This window comes from Eucyclogobius newberryi, unplaced genomic scaffold (genome assembly GCF_026437365.1).
Source record: "Eucyclogobius newberryi isolate DKJ021-1_F unplaced genomic scaffold, fEucNew1.0.hap1 SCAF_6, whole genome shotgun sequence".
In the NCBI taxonomy this organism is placed as follows: Eukaryota; Metazoa; Chordata; class Actinopteri; order Gobiiformes; family Gobiidae; genus Eucyclogobius; species Eucyclogobius newberryi.
Genome location: NW_027316278.1, coordinates 19,318,348 through 19,337,282, shown reverse-complemented (window position 1 = coordinate 19,337,282; position 18,935 = coordinate 19,318,348). Strand labels below are relative to the sequence as shown.

The window sequence follows — 18,935 nt, the reverse complement described above, 5'->3', positions numbered from 1 at the left end:
AATTAAGTTACTTCAATTTAAGCTAATGACCAATTATATGTTAACTGATATTTATTTATTTTTAATATTTATTCAGTTATTATTGTTCATTTCAATTGTGCACAATTATGGATGTGATTTAAGTCAACAAAAATTCCACCATCACAATCAAAAAGGAGCTGAAAGGAGAAAAACACAGATGAATGTCCCTGTGCTGCCCGGTGGTCGAGTGGTTAATGCACAGCACATATGCAGCCGCAGTGTTGTGAGTTTGAATCCGGACTCTGACAATTTACTGCGCGTCCTGCCTTTCTCTCTCATCCCCCATTTCAGAGAGTCTTTTCCTGTCTAATAAAGCCCACGGGCCAAAAATCTAAAAGACAAATCATGTCTGCCACTTTTTTAAACACCAATATATAACAAAAATATAAGAATACATGCGACTCCTGTTTTTTAAGTTAGTTATTCAATTCATATTCTTCGATTGTTATTGCTTGAGATTGTTTCCATAGAGGAGGTCTTAAATTATGGTCTAGGAAATATTTAAATATTGGCTGTTTAAAATACACATTTCATGCATATTTTAGCAATGTTTTATTGTTGACCCATCATCAAAAACATATCCAGAGCTGTATTTTACCTCATTCATGCTTGTTTTATTAAACCTGTTTATGAGGCCGCCTTCCCAGAGCACTCACAAATCTGTTATTGATTGTGATTTTTTCCCAGATTGTTACGGGTAAAATAACGGTCTTCCCTTGCACCGTTTTTAAGTTCAACAAACCATCGTGGGACTCTACGGTCAAATTGTGTTCACAACAATCACATGGCTCTAATAGCATTACTGTGATGTTTCTCGTCAAAATAGTCGTAACACTAAAATGGGATATTATACTTTCTCTTTGTGCTGAGACAGAAGATATTTGTTTTATATTACAGCACTTAATCCTCTATTTCCTTCTAAATTGCCACTGCTTTATATTGATTCAGTATTGACAGTCTGTGCAGGCCTTGACAGACCCGATCTGGTCCCTGCAAATTAAGTCAACGTTCCAATTTTATCACTGCATCTCTGAACAGGATGGATGGCCCTGACAGAAAAGATACAGGCTGAGAATTGATTCCTGTCATCTGCACGCACTCATATTAATAGGTTCACACGTTTTCCTTTTGCTTTGCTCCTATAGATAAACCTGCTGCGGAGAATGAGGGTCACCGGCCTAATTACGCAGGGTGCCAAGCGGATCGGCAGCCCAGAGTATGTCAAGTCTTACAAAGTTGCCTTCAGTGATGACGGGAAGACATGGCGGACGTATAAAGTGAAGGGCAAAGACGATGATATGGTGAGACACACTGCAGCCATCACTGATCCCTGAAGACCAGCACATGGACAACAACACACACAGTGAACAGACTCCGTCAAGGACAGGTTGGAGGACATGATGAGATGGCTTTTTAATTAGCTCGCGCACACCGGGCCTGTCTTGCTGCCCCTGCCATACCCCCTTCTCCACTTTTATGACTTTTAGATTGAATTTTTAAACTATTTGGGGATGAACAGCCACCAAACAGGCCTCACAGCATTCTATCATCCTTGACAGGGAACTGCGCCTGTCCTCCATTTGGCTGGGCTCCCCGAAAGACCACGACCTCCAAATTTCTCTGTAAATTTATTACACACAACAATGGCCAGGGATGTTTTCTAATTTTTCTGGGTTGCATTTTCCAATAGAAGCCTTGTAGTTATGAAATGTCATGGTTCCACAAATGGTGCGAAAATTGCTATATGGAAATACCGCATGTAGCAGTTAATGATGTACATCATCAAATACCAACTATTAATGATAGTGAGCGTTAACAATTAGCCTCTTTTTTAAACACCAGAATTAGTGGCTATAAAAGACAAGATAATACAGATGCAATATATGGTCTACTGGACACAAAGTTAAAGAAAAGTTATTAAAATGTACTTTTACGTTGAACTCAAAAATGGACAAATATGCCGGACACTGGGACAGATGGGACAAATACATGGGAAGACAATTTTTTTTCTTTTTTCTTTTCTTGAGATATAAACCTTTCACACCAAGTACCACCTAAGACAATAGTTTCCCTTCCTATTACCACCAGATCTAAAACCGGTCTATAAAATGACCATTCCTGGAATAAATCTGGGCTGAATAAGGTCTAAATTTGGACAATAAGTCGTTTTGTCAAAGGAGTAACTCAATGGGGGAATAAATGTGAATAAAATTAAACTCTTTTTCAATGTATTGTATTCAATGTTTTGGTCGACTGACATTCATGAGGTAGCTATAATGATAATAACACATTTATAAATGTTGAAGCTTATTATTGTTTGATTGCGATTGGCTCCACAAACTTACAAAGATCTTTCAACTGACAACGATCACGTCATTGGGGTTGGATAATGGCACCACTTTCTGAAGCTATTGTGAATAAACATTGAAATATGGACCATAATCTAGACCACAAATCCGCAATCTGACAATTCATTTAAAATTAAAAGATAAAACTCTAATTCCACCATAATATTCTGACCTGTCCAGCGCAGTTTTGAACCACAGGCATTTCTAGCATATGATGTCCTGTGAATGCAACCCATTAAAACATTATTTGATTTGATGTTATGTGCAGCAACTCCATATTTTTACGTGCTTATAAGTTAGAGCGTTCTTGTTTTACTTACAGCAGTAAAAAAAGATCCTCTAGATTTGAACAATAATGTATAATGCATCGGAGCTAATGTGAGGTCATTTCGATAAAACACTCCAGCAGGTAAAGTAGCATAATTGGACCACTAATTTAAACCACACCACTGTTCTTATAAATTACGAGCTCAAATGATGCGAGAAATTGTCTATTTTTCCCGGTAATTCTAGCTCGTTGACCTTGAATGACAGCAATTTGTTGAGTGTGGAGTAGTCATGAGAGACAGTGGCAGAGGGACAAGTTACGTCACTGTTAAAACAAATAAAAAATCATTAGTTACCCTTTATTTAATCTTTCAGATTTTTAGAGGAAATGTGGACAACAATGCTCCATCGGCCAATTCCTTCACTCCTCCCATCGAAGCCCAGTATGTGCGGATTTACCCACAAGTCTGCAGGAGGCACTGTACCCTTCGCATGGAGCTACTCGGCTGTGAGCTGTCAGGTAAATGATCTTTTTAGACCTTTTGAAATAGTATGCGACACCATGAAATGCCTTAGAAAGGTCAAGCTTAAGTATGTCTTTTAGGAAGGGCATCCAGGATAAAATGTATCACTTAATGAACAATTTACAACCTTAAATTACAATACAACCTCCATTTTCAACCAAAATGAAGTTTGTCATGTGTGTCTTAGTATGTCTTAAAATGTTGCGATGTTGAAATGTCCTGCACAAGGCTAGTGGTGTTCATAGCAGTGGAAATAAAACATACACTTATTATTTTTATGCTTCACACCTGCACAACCAGAATGCACCAGGGGGCATATGCACCTCTGTTTTACTCACATGTAGTCGGCATTGCAGGAACTCTAGCCATGCAGACAATTAATCATGTTATCCAATGCAGTGTTTTTAGCAGCATTTGCTCAGTAGTGAAAACGCACTGCAGCAGCACTCTTAAATGTAAAATGTACCATGTGATTATATTATGTGTGCTATAGGCTGCTCCGAGCCACTGGGGATGAAGTCAGGCCATGTCCAAGATTACCAGGTCACAGCCTCCAGCATCTTCAGGACACTCAACATGGACATGTTCACCTGGGAGCCGGGGAAGGCCCGCCTGGACAAACAGGGCAAGGTCAACGCCTGGACAGCTGGACGCAGTGACCAGTCGCAGTGGCTACAGGTAACGCTCTGCTTGTCTTCATCATGTGCAGAAAAGAGCTCTGACCATTGGCAGATAGGGCTGCGCTCAATATTATTGCTCCTCTTTTGAAGATTAGCAATTACTTCCCTTGCATATTAATCCATGCCATACATGCCAGTGCATATCAATAAACTCTACCCGCCGTCATTGTTCGCTACATATTTGATTTAGTTCACTGTCTGTTGTGGATGGTTCTACATCTTCAAGCTTTAACTCTATAAGCTTTCTATCATGAAACATTGACCAGTAGGATGCATTTCCATCTTTTCTTTAATTCCAATGAATTTGAATAACACACCCACACGCCTCTATTGGAAAGTTGAGTCTTGTTTTGCTCAGCAGCTGCCCACGCTGTAGACACGAAGAAAGAAAGCAGCCCATCATTTTCATTACAGCAGCTGATGCTTGTAACTGTCGGCTGAAAGGGACAAGACATGGCTCCAAGTGTGCTTCACACCGCAATCTGCAGCTCTGCCTTGAGACTGAGGGATCGGTATGGCTCAATTGAAGATATCTATCAGACTAATTTAGGCCCACTATGGCCTTGCATATTACCTTATATATTGAATCCATTCTCAATTTGTCATTTTAGGGGAAAAAGCCATAAATGCCTTTACATCTTACTTCAAGCTGTGAAACAGAATAGAAGCAATCTCAATGAGAACACTCTGAGAGAATTAGAAATCAGAATGTTTTTCCTGGCTTTCTGAGCACATGTGGTGTTTCCCCAGCAGCGACACAGTCAGTGCTCTGCAGTCACACTGGCTGGGCGGCTGTCATTAGACTGGTAAAGTTACTTAGATATGCTGTTTTACATGCCACGCTGAAGGTGAGAAAGCGCAGGCATTACATCGGAGGCAGTCCTAGTCCAGGCCATAGGGCTAAGCAAAATTGATTGCTGTGGGTAAAAGAAAACTAGTGGTCTCATATTACATGCTGCACTGCAAATTTACACCACCTTAAAACTAGAAAAATACTTGTTTTAGGGGAAAATATACTTAATTATCTGCCAGTGGGGTAAGTGAATTTTACTTATCAAGAATTCTTGAAACAAGACTTTTTTTCTAAGTGCGTATAACTCTTAGAATAAGTGTTTTTAGCTTATTTTAAGTAACAATCCAAATTAAATTATCTAAAAGCATAAAACACTAATTGTAAGCAGCAAATTAACGTAGAAAATCTTAAAACTAGAATATAAAGATTATTAGTTTTATTTATTATTAATTTTAGCAAATAAATCTTAAATTCTTAATTTGCTTATTTTAAGAAGTAAAAGAAACTCAAAATGAGTGTCAATATCTTTCTTTTCTAAAATATTGTACACGTTGACAATCTTGAACAATCCAGTGCCATAGCAACCATAGCTAAGTATAAAATTACATCTGTAATGGACACACAGATTTACTGTTGCAAAAACATTTTGTGGCACAAACATTCACAAAGCAAAGACCTTAAACTTGCTCAACTAAATCTTGCATGTGAACGCCTTTAGAACAAAGCTGCAATTTCAACAAATACAAAAAAACAATGAAGAGAAAAACAGACACTCTAAAATCCCCTTCCTCCATCTCCAAAATACAGCACTACTATCCAATGAAATCACGCCACTCTGCCAGGGCTTTTTTGTATGAGGAGGTGGTGTCGCTCATGAATGGCATCCTGAAGTATTTCTGTCTGAATGACAGACAGTAAGGTTGCCACACATTTGGGGTACGTCAGATGGAAAGTGTAATAATAAGACATAAGATAAATTACCCCCTCAACAAGCTGTTCTTTATCTAATGTTGCAACTGGTGTATTGCCCACCGCAATGATGCACTTGCAACCATCGAAAAGTAGTACAGGACAGGAGAGAGTTCTCTTTTGTAGAAAAACATGGGGGTCTTCTGAAGGCTATTAAACAGAAAAACAATACATTTTATCTGGGTGTTGTAAATGTCAACTGTTACTGTATTCTTAATGCAACTCTATAAAAAGCATTTTACCTTAAGGATGTGCAATAAAGCCTCACTGGCACACCCCATTTTTTTGGGCGGAAGCGCTGAAGAGGGAAAGAGTGCTGGTAGCGCCTTCACCAACGCAATGTGGGCATGCCAATGGGCATGGGCATGCTGCCAATGCCCTCTCAGCCTGTGGTTACCCCGCTTGGGCCCTCAACAGAGTGAAGAGAACCAAGAAGCAGGACAAAAGGGAAACTGAACAGAGAAGGAAGGGTGTTTCTATCCCTTATGTCTCTGGCCTGTCGGAAAAACTGCAGAGAATTTTTAGACAACACGAAGTCCCTGTTTATTTTAAACCAGGAAACACTTTAAGACAAAAACTGGTTCATCCTAAGGACAAGTTGCCGACTCAAAAACAGAGCAATGTAGTTTATTCGATCCAATGCAGTGAAGAAAGCTGTAAAGAACGGTACATAGGTGAGACTAAACAGCCTCTACACAAGAGGCTTTATCAGCACAGAAGAAATACAAGTTCAGGACCACAGAGCGCCGTGCATCTCCATCTTGAAGCCTCTAATCACTCGTTTGAAGACGGTGAGGTGAAGGTTTTAAGCAGGGAGAAAAGATGGTTTGAAAGAGGAGTCAAGGAAGCTATTTTTGTTAAAAAAGAAAGACCTTCTTTAAACAGGAATGGAGGGCTAAGATTCAATCTTCCTTGTATCTATAATGGTATACTGAACCCCTGGAAAGGTAGAGGACCAGGACCAGGACATTTAAATGCTAATCAGGTACTCAGGGTGGTTGAGCCAGGGTCTCACAAAGACAAAGAGGATTCTAATAGGCCATTAAAATTCTGAATAGGCTAGCGCGGTAGATACAAGGGGGGAGTTTCTGTTGAAACAAACAACTCTTTCTACTTCAGGAAGGCTCCGCCCAATGGGCGGGTCTTACCACAGAACAGTATTAATATCGGAGTTCTCGATCTAAATTCTTTTATTGACAATGACTCTTGGATGAGAGTCGAAACGTCTATTTTTTTCTAACTGAGTCCAGATGACTACAACTGAAGCTTTTTATACTGTAGGGTACTTTAATTTGAATGAATTTGAATTAAAAGCATCATCAGAATTGCTGGCTGGTGAAAGCAGAATGGTTGATGCCCCACTGGAATCAGCATCATAATCTGCCTTTTCCTCATTTAATTCTTTGTCACTCAAGAAGTCAATCCGCCTTTTCTTTGGCCGGCCTCTCTCAGGTGTCGGACCCTGCTTTTTAACTGGGGATTTTATATTTTGCAATCTTTTTAGCAGGTAGGCATTAATGCTCCCCTGGAAACAAATTGTAAATTATTTTCATGTTTGCACCAAAAAGAACAACATTTAGTCTAAAAAGTCCTTGTCCTGCAGCATTGAGTAGTATTCCACGATTCTTTTAGCCATTGCAGTGACATCGGTTTTGGAGGGATATTGGACCATTTGACCGGGGCTTGCTCTAAGTAGAGACACCATACTTGTAATGGTGTTCCTCACCAGCCTGCATCTTAACTCTTTAGACATGATACACTCTTCCGTGCCAGTGCTGGCCATGTCACAGTAGTTCTTTCGGCACTGCTCCAATTCAGTATCGGTGTAGACCACATATTCCGGTGGACAGGGGAGCTGCAGGGTCTTCAATGGGGTTGTATTGGGAGAAGCAGTGGTCTGAGGGATAATCGAAGCCTGCTTTGCAGAAACAGTATGGTCTTGCTGTGTTACAGAAATAAACAAACAATGAACTGCAAGTACTAAACATAATGCACATTTTTAGAACCAAATGTTTTAACAAAGTAATAAATACCTCTGGATTGAATAATGACCACAATTGTTTCCTTCTGAAATGCTCTGGCCCAAGCAAAAGGTCCCTCAGATCATCACGACTCAGTGTTGAAAGCAAGCTCTCATCAATGTTGGCAGCCAATTACGACAAAAAGACAACATACATTGTTCATACAATGTAGAGCATGTAGACACCAAGACAATATACTTTACGTTAGCATGCCAAGAAATAACCCCACCAACGTTTCAAATAAAATGAAAGAGTACATTTTATTTTCTTTAAACACATTGAAAATTTCACTCCTGTATTATACCTAATTTATACAAATGTGCTGTGTGGACACTCTGTGTGGTGTGTGGTCCAATGTGGCGCCAACGCAGCTAGCTAAGTGCAATAGTTGCTAAGCTAACTAGCATCTGTAAGCCTTCTACATTAGCCACAATTTATGCTTAAAAATTCTTGTATTGCTGCTCTACCCATGATTTGACCAAAATTGTATCACTTTTCAATTCTTGCAAAGCATTAGTTATTTGACTAATATAAAAGAGAAATACAAAAAGCTTACCTCGTGTTCTTAAATCGACCATTTTTTTCTCGACTGATTGATGACGCAAGATGCGCAAGATCCATGCGCAGATCGCTCTGGGTCACAACCATTTGGAAATGGCCATGGGGGTGTAACATTGATTTTGTACAAATTCATACCACCTTGCAATTTACGATCTCCAAAAATATACATGCAATTTTTATAATATTATATGGGACGTACAATATATAAAACATGGTAACAATACTGCATTACTAAATAAACTTTATTGAGTGGCCTTCACCAAGTCAAAGTCATCGCTTCCGCTTGATCCCGCCGGAATGTTCCACTGACAAAATGTACTAAATAAACTAAATTAATCTATGTCGTTGTTTCATTTTTTATAAAACATGCTTGATATACATATTTATGTTTTTTCTGTCGTTTATTTTGTATGCGCTTTCGGGTTACTGTTGTTCATTATTTCCCCTTCTTATTTTAATAATCCCACGGTGTTTGTTGGTATTGTCCAAACCTAGCGCGGCAGATTATTCTCCATTCAAACAAATTTGAGAAGAAGACACGACAGACTTATCTACGAAAGTGATTTTCTGCTTTTGGGATATCATGGCCTGTTGGAGGTGTGTGATTTCCTTCGTATTTGTTGCTTTGACGCTTCGGTCCCTTTTAAGTCATATTAATACTGCACATGGTCGGAGCCCAGACTTCCGCGTCATTTGTGGAGTGGATGGATGCGCCGAGGAATATCGTGTTTTCAACTGCTTTTATTACCATCTCCGACGCACGCATTCGCATTATTTAGCTACTGGGAACCCTCCAAGAGGATGGCTGACCACCACATCCAACGCAGCTGCCATAGGACGAGAACACTTTGGTACAGTTGTTTTTTCAGACTGCACCGAAACAAGGTACGGGGCGGAGCAGGTGCGCGCTGTACCCGGAGCGGAGACGCCATCTACCGCGTCTGCTTCATCTGCAACGCTGGAGCAACAGGAGCCACCGGGAAGTTTTGTGGAGGTGGAAGATCAATGTCAGAATCAGGTAATGTAACGATTTATAATTTTATGATTACTTTATTCGTGATGCGCAATAAGGAGTACAGTTGATCCGATATTTCGAGTCGAGACGCTTTAGTAAATAAATGTCTTTGCGTAACAATTCTCCTGGAGACCCCCAAAACGGGCTATTGGTATGATATTTAGGCTACATGTTTGCATTGGTACGTATGCTGTGTTTGTCACTGCGCACAGAGTGCTCTGGCCTGCGATGAGCCTCAGATCTGTAAGCGCTCCTGAGGTGAGAGAGCGAGTCCTTTGCCTTTAGTGGCCTTATTAATGGTCTAGAGAGGTGCACCATCATTGTTATCGTCATGACGTGTTCGGATAACAACACATCAACACGGTGTTGGTTGGGCGTGCAGTGCATGGTTACCATGGTTACCCAGTGCTCATAGAACTTTTTTCCATCTCCTCTTAACGTTGCGTGCGTCAGGTACAGGTTCTTGCATGAACAAATTGACAAAATTAAAATATTGGCTTTGGTTGATTGAGGTTTTACAGAACAGTAATGCTGGACTAACTATAATACTTTTTTCCCGTTCTGTAGAGTGGAAGAGCAACTATGGATCTTGCCAGATGTGCTGTTGCATTTGCTATTGGTGTGCGGGAGCAATGCCACCTATCTCAGGTAAGATTTGTTTTTATTTTTTTACCAGGCATATTTGGAGTCATGTCAATGTGATGTAAAAACATAAAAACATGGCCATTCTTATATTTTGATACTAGCATGGCAGGTATAAAAAAAAATGTGGTTATGCATAGTTCCACAGAAATTAAAGTAGAGTCAAGTTCAGAACAAAAGTAGGACAATGTGCAACAGTCAGAATAAATTACCTAGGTAAATATTTTGCACTTACGATCAGATTTTTACACACGCAGGTAAAAAATCTGGTTTTAATAATTCAAATTGTATTTCTTGCCAACACATCTATAGCTGCTGCTAGTTATTTTTTTTAGTTCATTTGTTTGGCCTATATTGGTGAAAAGATGAAGAACACGCTTTATCATTTTTATACTAAACAAAGAGAGTATATTATTAAAATGTATTAATTCATTTGATGAAGGATATTTTGTTGTCTACCTTGTTATGTTTTGTTTTTTTATTGAGATGTTATGTTTGTTTTTTAACATTATTTTTTTCCATGATTGTATGTTTTTCAGAGAAGCGTTAACAACATTGTCTCAGGTGTCCAGCAGTATCAAGTGGCACTTCTGAGTTCCCTAAGAGAGAACATCAGGACTGTCTTTGAAAGACATTCCAACATTGAACATTTACAAGAAGAGGTTCTATCAACACTGGATCACTTTCAAGATCCTTTTGCCGTATTTTCCACAGCGAACATGCAGGACAGAGCAATGCAGGAGCTTTGTAACCCTGTCACACCTGAGGAGATTATCATTTCCAAGTATGCCTGCAGAGTTAAAAAGGGAGAATCAAGGGTTCTTGCAATCAAAAACAAGTGTTTCTACTATGTCTCACTTATTGAAAGTCTTAAACAACTGTTGTCTAACTCAAAAATATTTGAAATGCTCAACACCAGTCCACAAAGTTGCCCCAAAGACAGTTTTGTATATGACATTAATGATGGAATCATTTTTCAAAACCCATCCATTGTTTTCTAAAAAGAAATCTGCTTTACAAGTGATACTGTACTCGGATTAGATTGAAATTTGTAATCCACTGGGCTCACATGCAGCAGTAAATAAATTACTAATGTTTTATTACACTTTAGGCAACATAGACCCAAAGTTTAGGTTAAAGCTTGCATCAATCCGACTCGTTGCAATAGCGAAGGCAAAGGACATTGATGAGTGCGGGGTAGATGTTATTAATAACTAGAATAGACCAGGATTTGAAGTTGCTGTACAATGGAATTAATATTGATACTGTGAATGGGCAATTTCACCTAACTGGTGCAGTTGACGCTGTGTGCGGTGACACACTTGCCCAGCATGAGCTTGCAGGTTTTAAGGAAGGAGTTGGTTTTGCATACAGCAAATGTCGTCATTGTGAGTGTATGTTTGATGAAATGCAAACAAACTTTAATGAAAGGAGCTTCACTAAAAGGACAATGGACCGACACATTAGGCAGTGCATCGAAATCGAAAGGGCTAGCACTGAATTCTTAAAATCCTCCCTCAAAACTACTTATGGCATAAACCGACAAAGCAAGTTGGTTGATTTTCCAGGTTTTAATCTAATAGAGCAAATGCCACAGGATATTATGCACATTATTCTTGAAGGTGTAGCACCTATGGAAATTAAGTGTGTGTTGAAATACCTTATTCTCTCTAGAAAGTTGGAGTTGGACATGTTTAATGCAGCGATGCAGACATTTCCTTTTTCTTCAGTAGACGTGTGTGATAAGCCCTCTCCAATAAGTGTTGCTACATTAGCCTCAAATGACAATAAACTCAAACAATCATCTGGGCAAATGCTGATATTGATAAAGATTTTGCCATTCCTCTTGGACAGTGTAGAGAAAAATCCCCATGTCTGTTTTATTTTGGATTTAATTGAAATTGTTAAAATACTTTTTGCCCCTGTTGTGTCTGTACAAACTGTGTTAAAACTGAAACAAATGATAGAAGATCATCTCAAGCTATTTAGACAACTCTTCCCAGAAAATAATATAATCCTAAAGCAACATTACATGCTGCATCTACCTTCTCAGATGATGTCTCTGGGACCTGTTATAAGGCATATGTGCATGAGATTTGAGTCTAAACACTGTTTCTTTAAACAATGGTCTTCCAAACTGAACTTTAAGAATGTGTGTAAGTCCCTTGTAAATCACAATCAGTTATTGGAATGTTGTCAAAATGAAGCAGGCACCGAGCACCCGATTTTTTTACATGAGAAAGAATTGGGTCCTGTTTCAGAAGTTGCTAATATTGAACATGTCAGAACAAAAGTTAGAGATTTCTTAGGGATGGACAATGTACAACATGCAGTGAGGGTGAAGTGGCTTGTTCTGTATGGTAACAAATACATTTGTGATAGGTCTCTGATAATCATCTCTGCAAATGGTTCAATTCCCACCTTTGGGCTTGTAAAAAATATTTTCATTGTTAACTGTGCGTTATATTGCTTTGAATACCAGGTTTATGAAACAATGGGTTTAAACAGAGATTTTCTTGCATATGAAATTGCTGTACCTAACCTTGCGCAAGCAACAGAACTGACAGATGTTGAAAAACTTCTTGACTATACATCATATTATCCAATCAATTTCAACAGCTGTGTGTACGTTATGACAAAATATAACCTTGAAGATGTCATTGTAGTAAAAAACTAAAGATGATTTGGATATTGTAAGGGTTCTGTTTATTACCTTATTTGTAGTGGTTTTGAAATTATGTGCCTAAGCGTTCAATAAATGCATATTAAAATGTTATGGATGTCACATTCTTATTTTTAGGGAAAAAAAGTTATTGTACCTAAAATATTCTTGTTTTAAGAAAGGCTCCTATTTTTAACGTCTGAAAACTTGTTCTGCTTGTTTTGCATGTATTCTTACTAGATTATAGATTTCAAAACTAAATAAGAAAAAATATATATATTTTCTTGAAATAAGCTTAATAATCTTACACATTTAGCGTTTAATGAGTGAAAAATTCTCAAAACAAGATAAGTAAGCTTTTTTATCTAGATTTAAGTGAATTAATCTTGGTTAGTTTTATGAAATTTGCAGTGTGCGCGTGTAGGAGAGAGGAGAGACTATACGGGCACAGAAAATCAATGGCTGCCTGGGCAGAAGTCCATTTCTACACAGCCGGGCATATAAAATGTCTGTCTCTTTTACACCAGAGCTGTGTAATGTCAGGCCCAAAAGGAAACTGATATGGACGGTGTTATTGATCATAAGGTAATGACCATACTTACTGTCTTTCTCAGAGTGGTCACGGTGGCAAAGTAATTCTCAGCAACATTACAAAATGGGTTTAAAGCTGCTAGATTAATGGAATTAATCGAGGCTAATGACAAATTAAGTATTCCTATTAATCAAAGCGACTGCATAGCTGTGGGTGCGGGCTCCCACCAAAGTCTGAGCAGACACTAGGTCTTAGCAACAAGGCAAGTGGTGTACCTAGAAGAGTAGTGTGAACTATTTGTCAAAAGGCATGTTTTCCTTGCATGTGTTCCTTTGGTTCAAGTATTTTTTTTCAGAATTATATTTTTATTTGCTTCAAAAAGATGTAAAGGGAAACACTATGTATAAAGTACTTTTTTGTTTAAAAAGCTAAATCATTTTGTATCAAAGCTGCACTTAATTTGAGATCTGAGTGCTTAGGGCAAAGTACACTTTCTGTCTAGTAAAGTATTTTTGAATACCCACTTGATTAGCAGATAATAACAGCGGCGGCACTTCAAAATTATAATGTCTATGAAAACTTTAAAGAAGCCATACAAATGGACTGTTCTGAGAGTTCGCCTTGGCAGGAGATAAAAATTACACAGAGGGATACCAAACCATAATCTTTCAAGATGTTTTCAAGAGAGAAGCCGATGCTGTCAGACGAAGCTGCCAAGAGTTCCAGCTGGCATGAGCTGATTAGTTAATTATTCACATCAACATGTCCACATCGCAAAAAGAAATGACCACAGAGACACTCTACGCTTCCATTTCCCTGTGCCTCTCCTCCTCTGCTCAGAGCTGCTTTGAAAAGACATACAGCGTGCTGGTAAAGAGTGATTAACCTTATCTTGTTATTTGGTGTACAATTATAACATAACATAACACAATAACATGACATCAGCCTACACAGGGGACTACAGGTTTAAATTAGCACTTACAACCTGGTACAATGCATCTCTCCTGTTCAGGTTAATGTTCATTGTACACTGTCTCTGTCTCATTGAATAAATAAACTAAACTAAAGAGAAAATAGTACCATATTTTCCGGACTGTAACTCGCACCAGCCAAAAAATACATAATAGAGAAGAAAAAAACATATATAAGTCGCACTGGAGTATAAGTCGCATTTTTGGGAAATTTATTTGATAAAATCCTAGACCTAGAACAGACATTTCATCTTGAAATGCAATTTAAAATAATAACAGATTAGAGAACATGGTGAATAGGTGTACGTATGCTAACGTAACATCTTCAGCTACATGACGCACAGACAGAACTGTGGTAAGTGTCTGGTATGTTAACGTAACATATTAACAGTTATTCAGATAACTATAGCATAAAGAACATGCTAACAAGTTTACCAAAGCATCAGTTTTACCCCAAATCACTAAATCCATTGAATTCTTCTTCCTCTGTGTCACTTCTAAACAACTCCACAAACTCCGGAGGTAGAGGAAGAGCCCATTCTTCTTCTGCGTTGCTTAGAGACTAGAACGCCCACTTGTGGTTGCCAGTGTGAAAATAATCAACATGTGACATGCGGTTGCCAGAATGAAAATAACGAATAATATCACATATAAGTCGCTCTGGAGTATAAGTCGCACCCCGACCAAAACTATGAAAAAAGTGCGACTTATAGTCAGAAAAATACGGTAATAATAATTTCACTTCAAAATTCAAAATGTATTGCTGTGTACCTGTTATCTGTGGTAGCAAAGCGAGATCTCTCACTCCATTTGCAACTTGTAATCGTGTACCTGACAGGAGGGTTTGGTGGTGAGCTGTTTTCACACACAGAAACAAGTCAAAGTCTACAATGTTTTCGCACTATTATCTTTCTAGGTAGGTGTTATGAGGCTCATGAACACCGCTGTCTTTGATAATGTGATGTGAGCTCAGCGGTTCAGAAACCTGTCATTAGAAAAAGGTTTATTGTTTATTTTACTCAGTGCCATGTATTTGTGGCAGGGGTGTGTCCCTGGCCAGACCAACATCACATGATCTCTCTGGGCGGAGTCTGTATGTCCTTCCCGTGTTGCCGTGTTACCGCGGGTCAGTGGCGGCTGGTGATGCAAAATATCGGGGGGTTGACATTATGTGAAAACCACTACCGTGTTTTACATTGTATATTTTACACTGACTGTATAAATACACATTTGAAATACACATTTACAACTGAATTAATGAAGTAAACAAACTTTATTTCCACTTTTGGTAATGGCAATACTATGACTTAGAGGTAGATACATTTATTTGACATAAAATTAAATTTTACACATCTCAGTGATACTGTAACTTATAGTGTCTAGTAGCAATTACTACATTAAGAGGAAATAAAAAACGCAAACAATTGTTGGTGCCTGTTTCACAAAACAGCTTCTAAGTGGCATTTGTTACTCTGAACTACATGTGTATAACATTTTACTTTTTTATATCCAATCATCACAGACCACATTTTTTTATGGAAAGTTGCTCTTAAAGACATGTCATCTATAGCATCCTTTCATGGGATTTCTAATAACCAAACCATTATGAATAGACAGGTCAGCGATGCTTTCAGCGTTAGCGTTATCCAGCGTAATAGACTCAAAAAACACTCCTCTTTGGTGAGTTTGCAGTCAAGGTAACAAGTGTTACACTGGTTCGACACATCACATGTCTCATCGACTCAGATTGATAAGAAATCAGCCCCTTTCACTTCATCACGAATATGTTTTTTATTCACAGTGAGCATACAGTCAAGGAGTTCATTCTGAATCGTTTTGGACGTACCTTTGACAGACGCTCTGTTCAAGTGCTCCTTCAGCACAGAGTCTAAGGAAGACGCAAAACTCACCAGTCCTCGCAAAATCCCTGGGATGTTGGAGATGACGGTCTCGTCATTATCCACTTGTGTGGCCATGTTAGCCTTTCCCATTTTTGAACGTTCTCAGACAGGTGTTTTATGTCCCGGACACTAATTTCACACCAAGCCTAGTCTGTATGTAGTTTAAAAAGTAAACACAGAAAATAAAAAAGAGCATTAGCTTCACTGCAACCATTTATCCATGACCACGACCTCTGGTATAAGAAGAACCACTTTTGTCTAATGAAAAAATAAATAAATTAAAGATGCTCAAAATGGTATGTTGGTTGTCCTATTTATTAGTTCATAATTCTTAATTATACTTAGGGACACAAAGCAACAAGGCAAATGAGTGCAGAGCAGTTGGTGTCTATGAGGTGACCAGAGGACCAGTGTCCAAACTCTTTTATCTCCTCTTCTTCTTCACACTGACTATTTTCTCATATCCTTACACCTATAATTGTCATATGAGTCAATGTCAGGGTTACTTAAGGGAATAATTAGGTAAGACAGTGTATCTTAACTGATACATGCCTCTGAAGCCTAAAAGCTACTTGTGTTACTCACTCCAGGGCATTCAAGATATCAAAGACTGGTTGAAATGGACCTTTCTTCAATTAAAAGAAAGTAAAACAGAAGTTTGGTGCACTGTTTGGTGAAACCAACCAGCTTATTGCTATCAACCGCTCTCTTGGCCTTCCACGTTCCTCTAAATCTCCCTTTGTAAAGAAAAACCTATTATTGATAGCTTTTTAAATATGGATAAGCAAATCAGCACAGTGCTAGAGACCATTGTTTTTATTCTTAGATTTGTTGCCAACGTAAAGTCTTGGGTTAGAGTCTGGGTTGGAAAGAGTCATCCTCTTCATTACCACACAATTGGACTATTGCAACTCCTTGTATTAGACACTTTGACCATATCACCCCGATGTTGTAGTCTCATCATTGGCCTTTTAGAAATCAGTTTAAGATCCCACTCATGAAATGGTCTGGCACATGTGTATTTGTCTGTTCTCTGTGTATGCTCCTTTAAGAGCCCTGGCATCATTTAACCAGTAGCTGCCCCCACTCGGAGTCACTGCACCCAAAAAGTGTCACACTATAAATAATGTTGCAATTGAGGCATGCTATTCTATTGTGGCTGATTTGAATTATTCTCTTTTCTCTTAGTACTCATGTAGCAACCATCGAAGACGTGTCGACCATTAAGAATCGCTGTGGGCCTGCATCAAACTGCTTATAATCATATCAAATCTCTGCTCGCTTTATTGGCGACAAACTCTTATGTCTTTTAATCAGTTGAATTAGCTGGCTGTTTGTTCACAGAGAATAGCTTTAATTTGTCCCATTGAAACTTCAGGCTCTTCTTGAGTGTTTACGCAGTGACAAAGAGTGTCGTTCTTTAAACAGAAAATGCTGCCTCAGAAAGAGAGAGAGAGTTAAGCTTTGCTGCATGAAAGGATTTAGGCAGGGATTTTAATCATCTGGAATAGCAACGATCATGTCTCTATTTCCAGAACAACAGAGTAACACTTTGGCGAAGTGGAGATTAGAGCAAACTTTCAAGGGGGATGTATCCTCAGTGTCCTTCAAGCTTTGATACTCACAAATGAAGCTATTAGTACAAGTCAGCATGAGACGAGATCCTCTTTCATCCAGAGTTCTAACTGGCACACCATATTGATTAAGTCACAGCCATGAGCCATGAACAGACGCTGTTTGTCCTCACATTGTTCCTTTGGTCCCTGTGTCTGCTCTAAAGCTTTCTATTGTTGTATTGAAGTCTCTGTGTCAAAAGCAGCTGAAGACAAGTGGTATGAATAGCTACAATCGCCAGTGAACTATTGGCTTATTACTATGATCGCAATGATTTAATATTTAAAAATAACATGGTCTTGACAAAGGATTTTAATGTTATGTTTGTTTTGAGAGCAAGATTATTGACACCATGACCAACAATTCCATTTTTTTCATTTCCATTGTCTAATATCCCTATAATAAGCAACCTGCTTTTTTAAATAAAACGTGTAATGATATGTTTTAGTTCTTTTATATGTATTGTGATTGGAATAAAGATGATTATAGATGAACCCAAGTCCTCCACAACAATTACAAGTTATCTCACTAATCTACGGTTGAACGGCTGAACAAACGTAAGCGCTTGTCCATGCAGATGTGAAGACTCAGAGTTCTAATAATTACCTAAACGTTGCGCGGTGTGTTTTTGCCTGATTTATCTCCACACACAGAACACAATGAGAACAAGGAGCACCTGCAGCCTCTTTGTCTCTGCTCTGATTAAAGCTCAACATGGCGTTATCTTACTGCATCGTGTGCAATCAGTGAGGGGCGCACACCGCATCTGTCACATCTCTGCATGCGGGAAACACAAGTGATGCATTGTATAGCCATAAAAAGACTATACTTTGAAACCTATAATTGTTCGAGACGTTTGCCCCATTGGAAAACTGCAAAATACGCACAATACAGGCAGTGGTATCATTTGGTTTTGGTTCCACTCTGTTGCCTGCAGCCACTGTTAATTTGATGATTTGATTCAACATTATCCAAGAATTTCAGAAAATAAATCCTCACTAGTTTGATCGAAACATTTTTTATCGTCACAGTTTCTTTTGTTATTTTGTTCCTTTCCCCTGTAGCTAGTAGTGCTGCAGAATCAATTAACTTACTAATGAAGTGACGGTAAGGCAGCTAAATCCATCTGCTTCTCTTATTCAATTGGTTGCCTTTTAGTGCCTTCTCGCTGCTACTGCGTCCGCTCAAACGTACCAGCAACCTGTGTGATGTAGATGCTTTGTTTCCGTTATCCCAGGAAGCCACCTTATCCTCAGCGCCACTTCCTGATCCTCATCGGCTCTTGGGTAAAAGCAGGGTGCATTTATCTCCTTTATCTGCAGATGATTGATTCATGACTTCACAACAGCGCCACTGTAATCGGGAGATCGGGAAGAATTGTCAGAAGTGACGGCGTCCCGGCCTAAATCAGTGC

General features: G+C 38.8%; 1 protein-coding gene and 1 long non-coding RNA gene across 3 annotated transcripts in view; both read left to right on the top strand.

Moving 5' to 3' along the window:
• The window catches only part of LOC140347147 (uncharacterized), a 413,233-nt gene that overhangs the window by 362,631 nt on the left and 31,667 nt on the right, over positions 1 to 18,935 (top strand). The window lies entirely within an intron of this gene.
• The window catches only part of edil3a (EGF-like repeats and discoidin I-like domains 3a), a 131,397-nt gene that overhangs the window by 92,673 nt on the left and 19,789 nt on the right, over positions 1 to 18,935 (top strand). For both annotated transcript variants that reach the window (XM_072432742.1, XM_072432741.1), the window contains exons 6-8: positions 1,167 to 1,322; positions 3,012 to 3,156; positions 3,654 to 3,838. In XM_072432742.1, the coding sequence (XP_072288843.1) occupies positions 1,167 to 1,322; positions 3,012 to 3,156; positions 3,654 to 3,838 (486 nt within the window). The remainder of the gene's footprint in view (positions 1 to 1,166; positions 1,323 to 3,011; positions 3,157 to 3,653; positions 3,839 to 18,935) is intronic.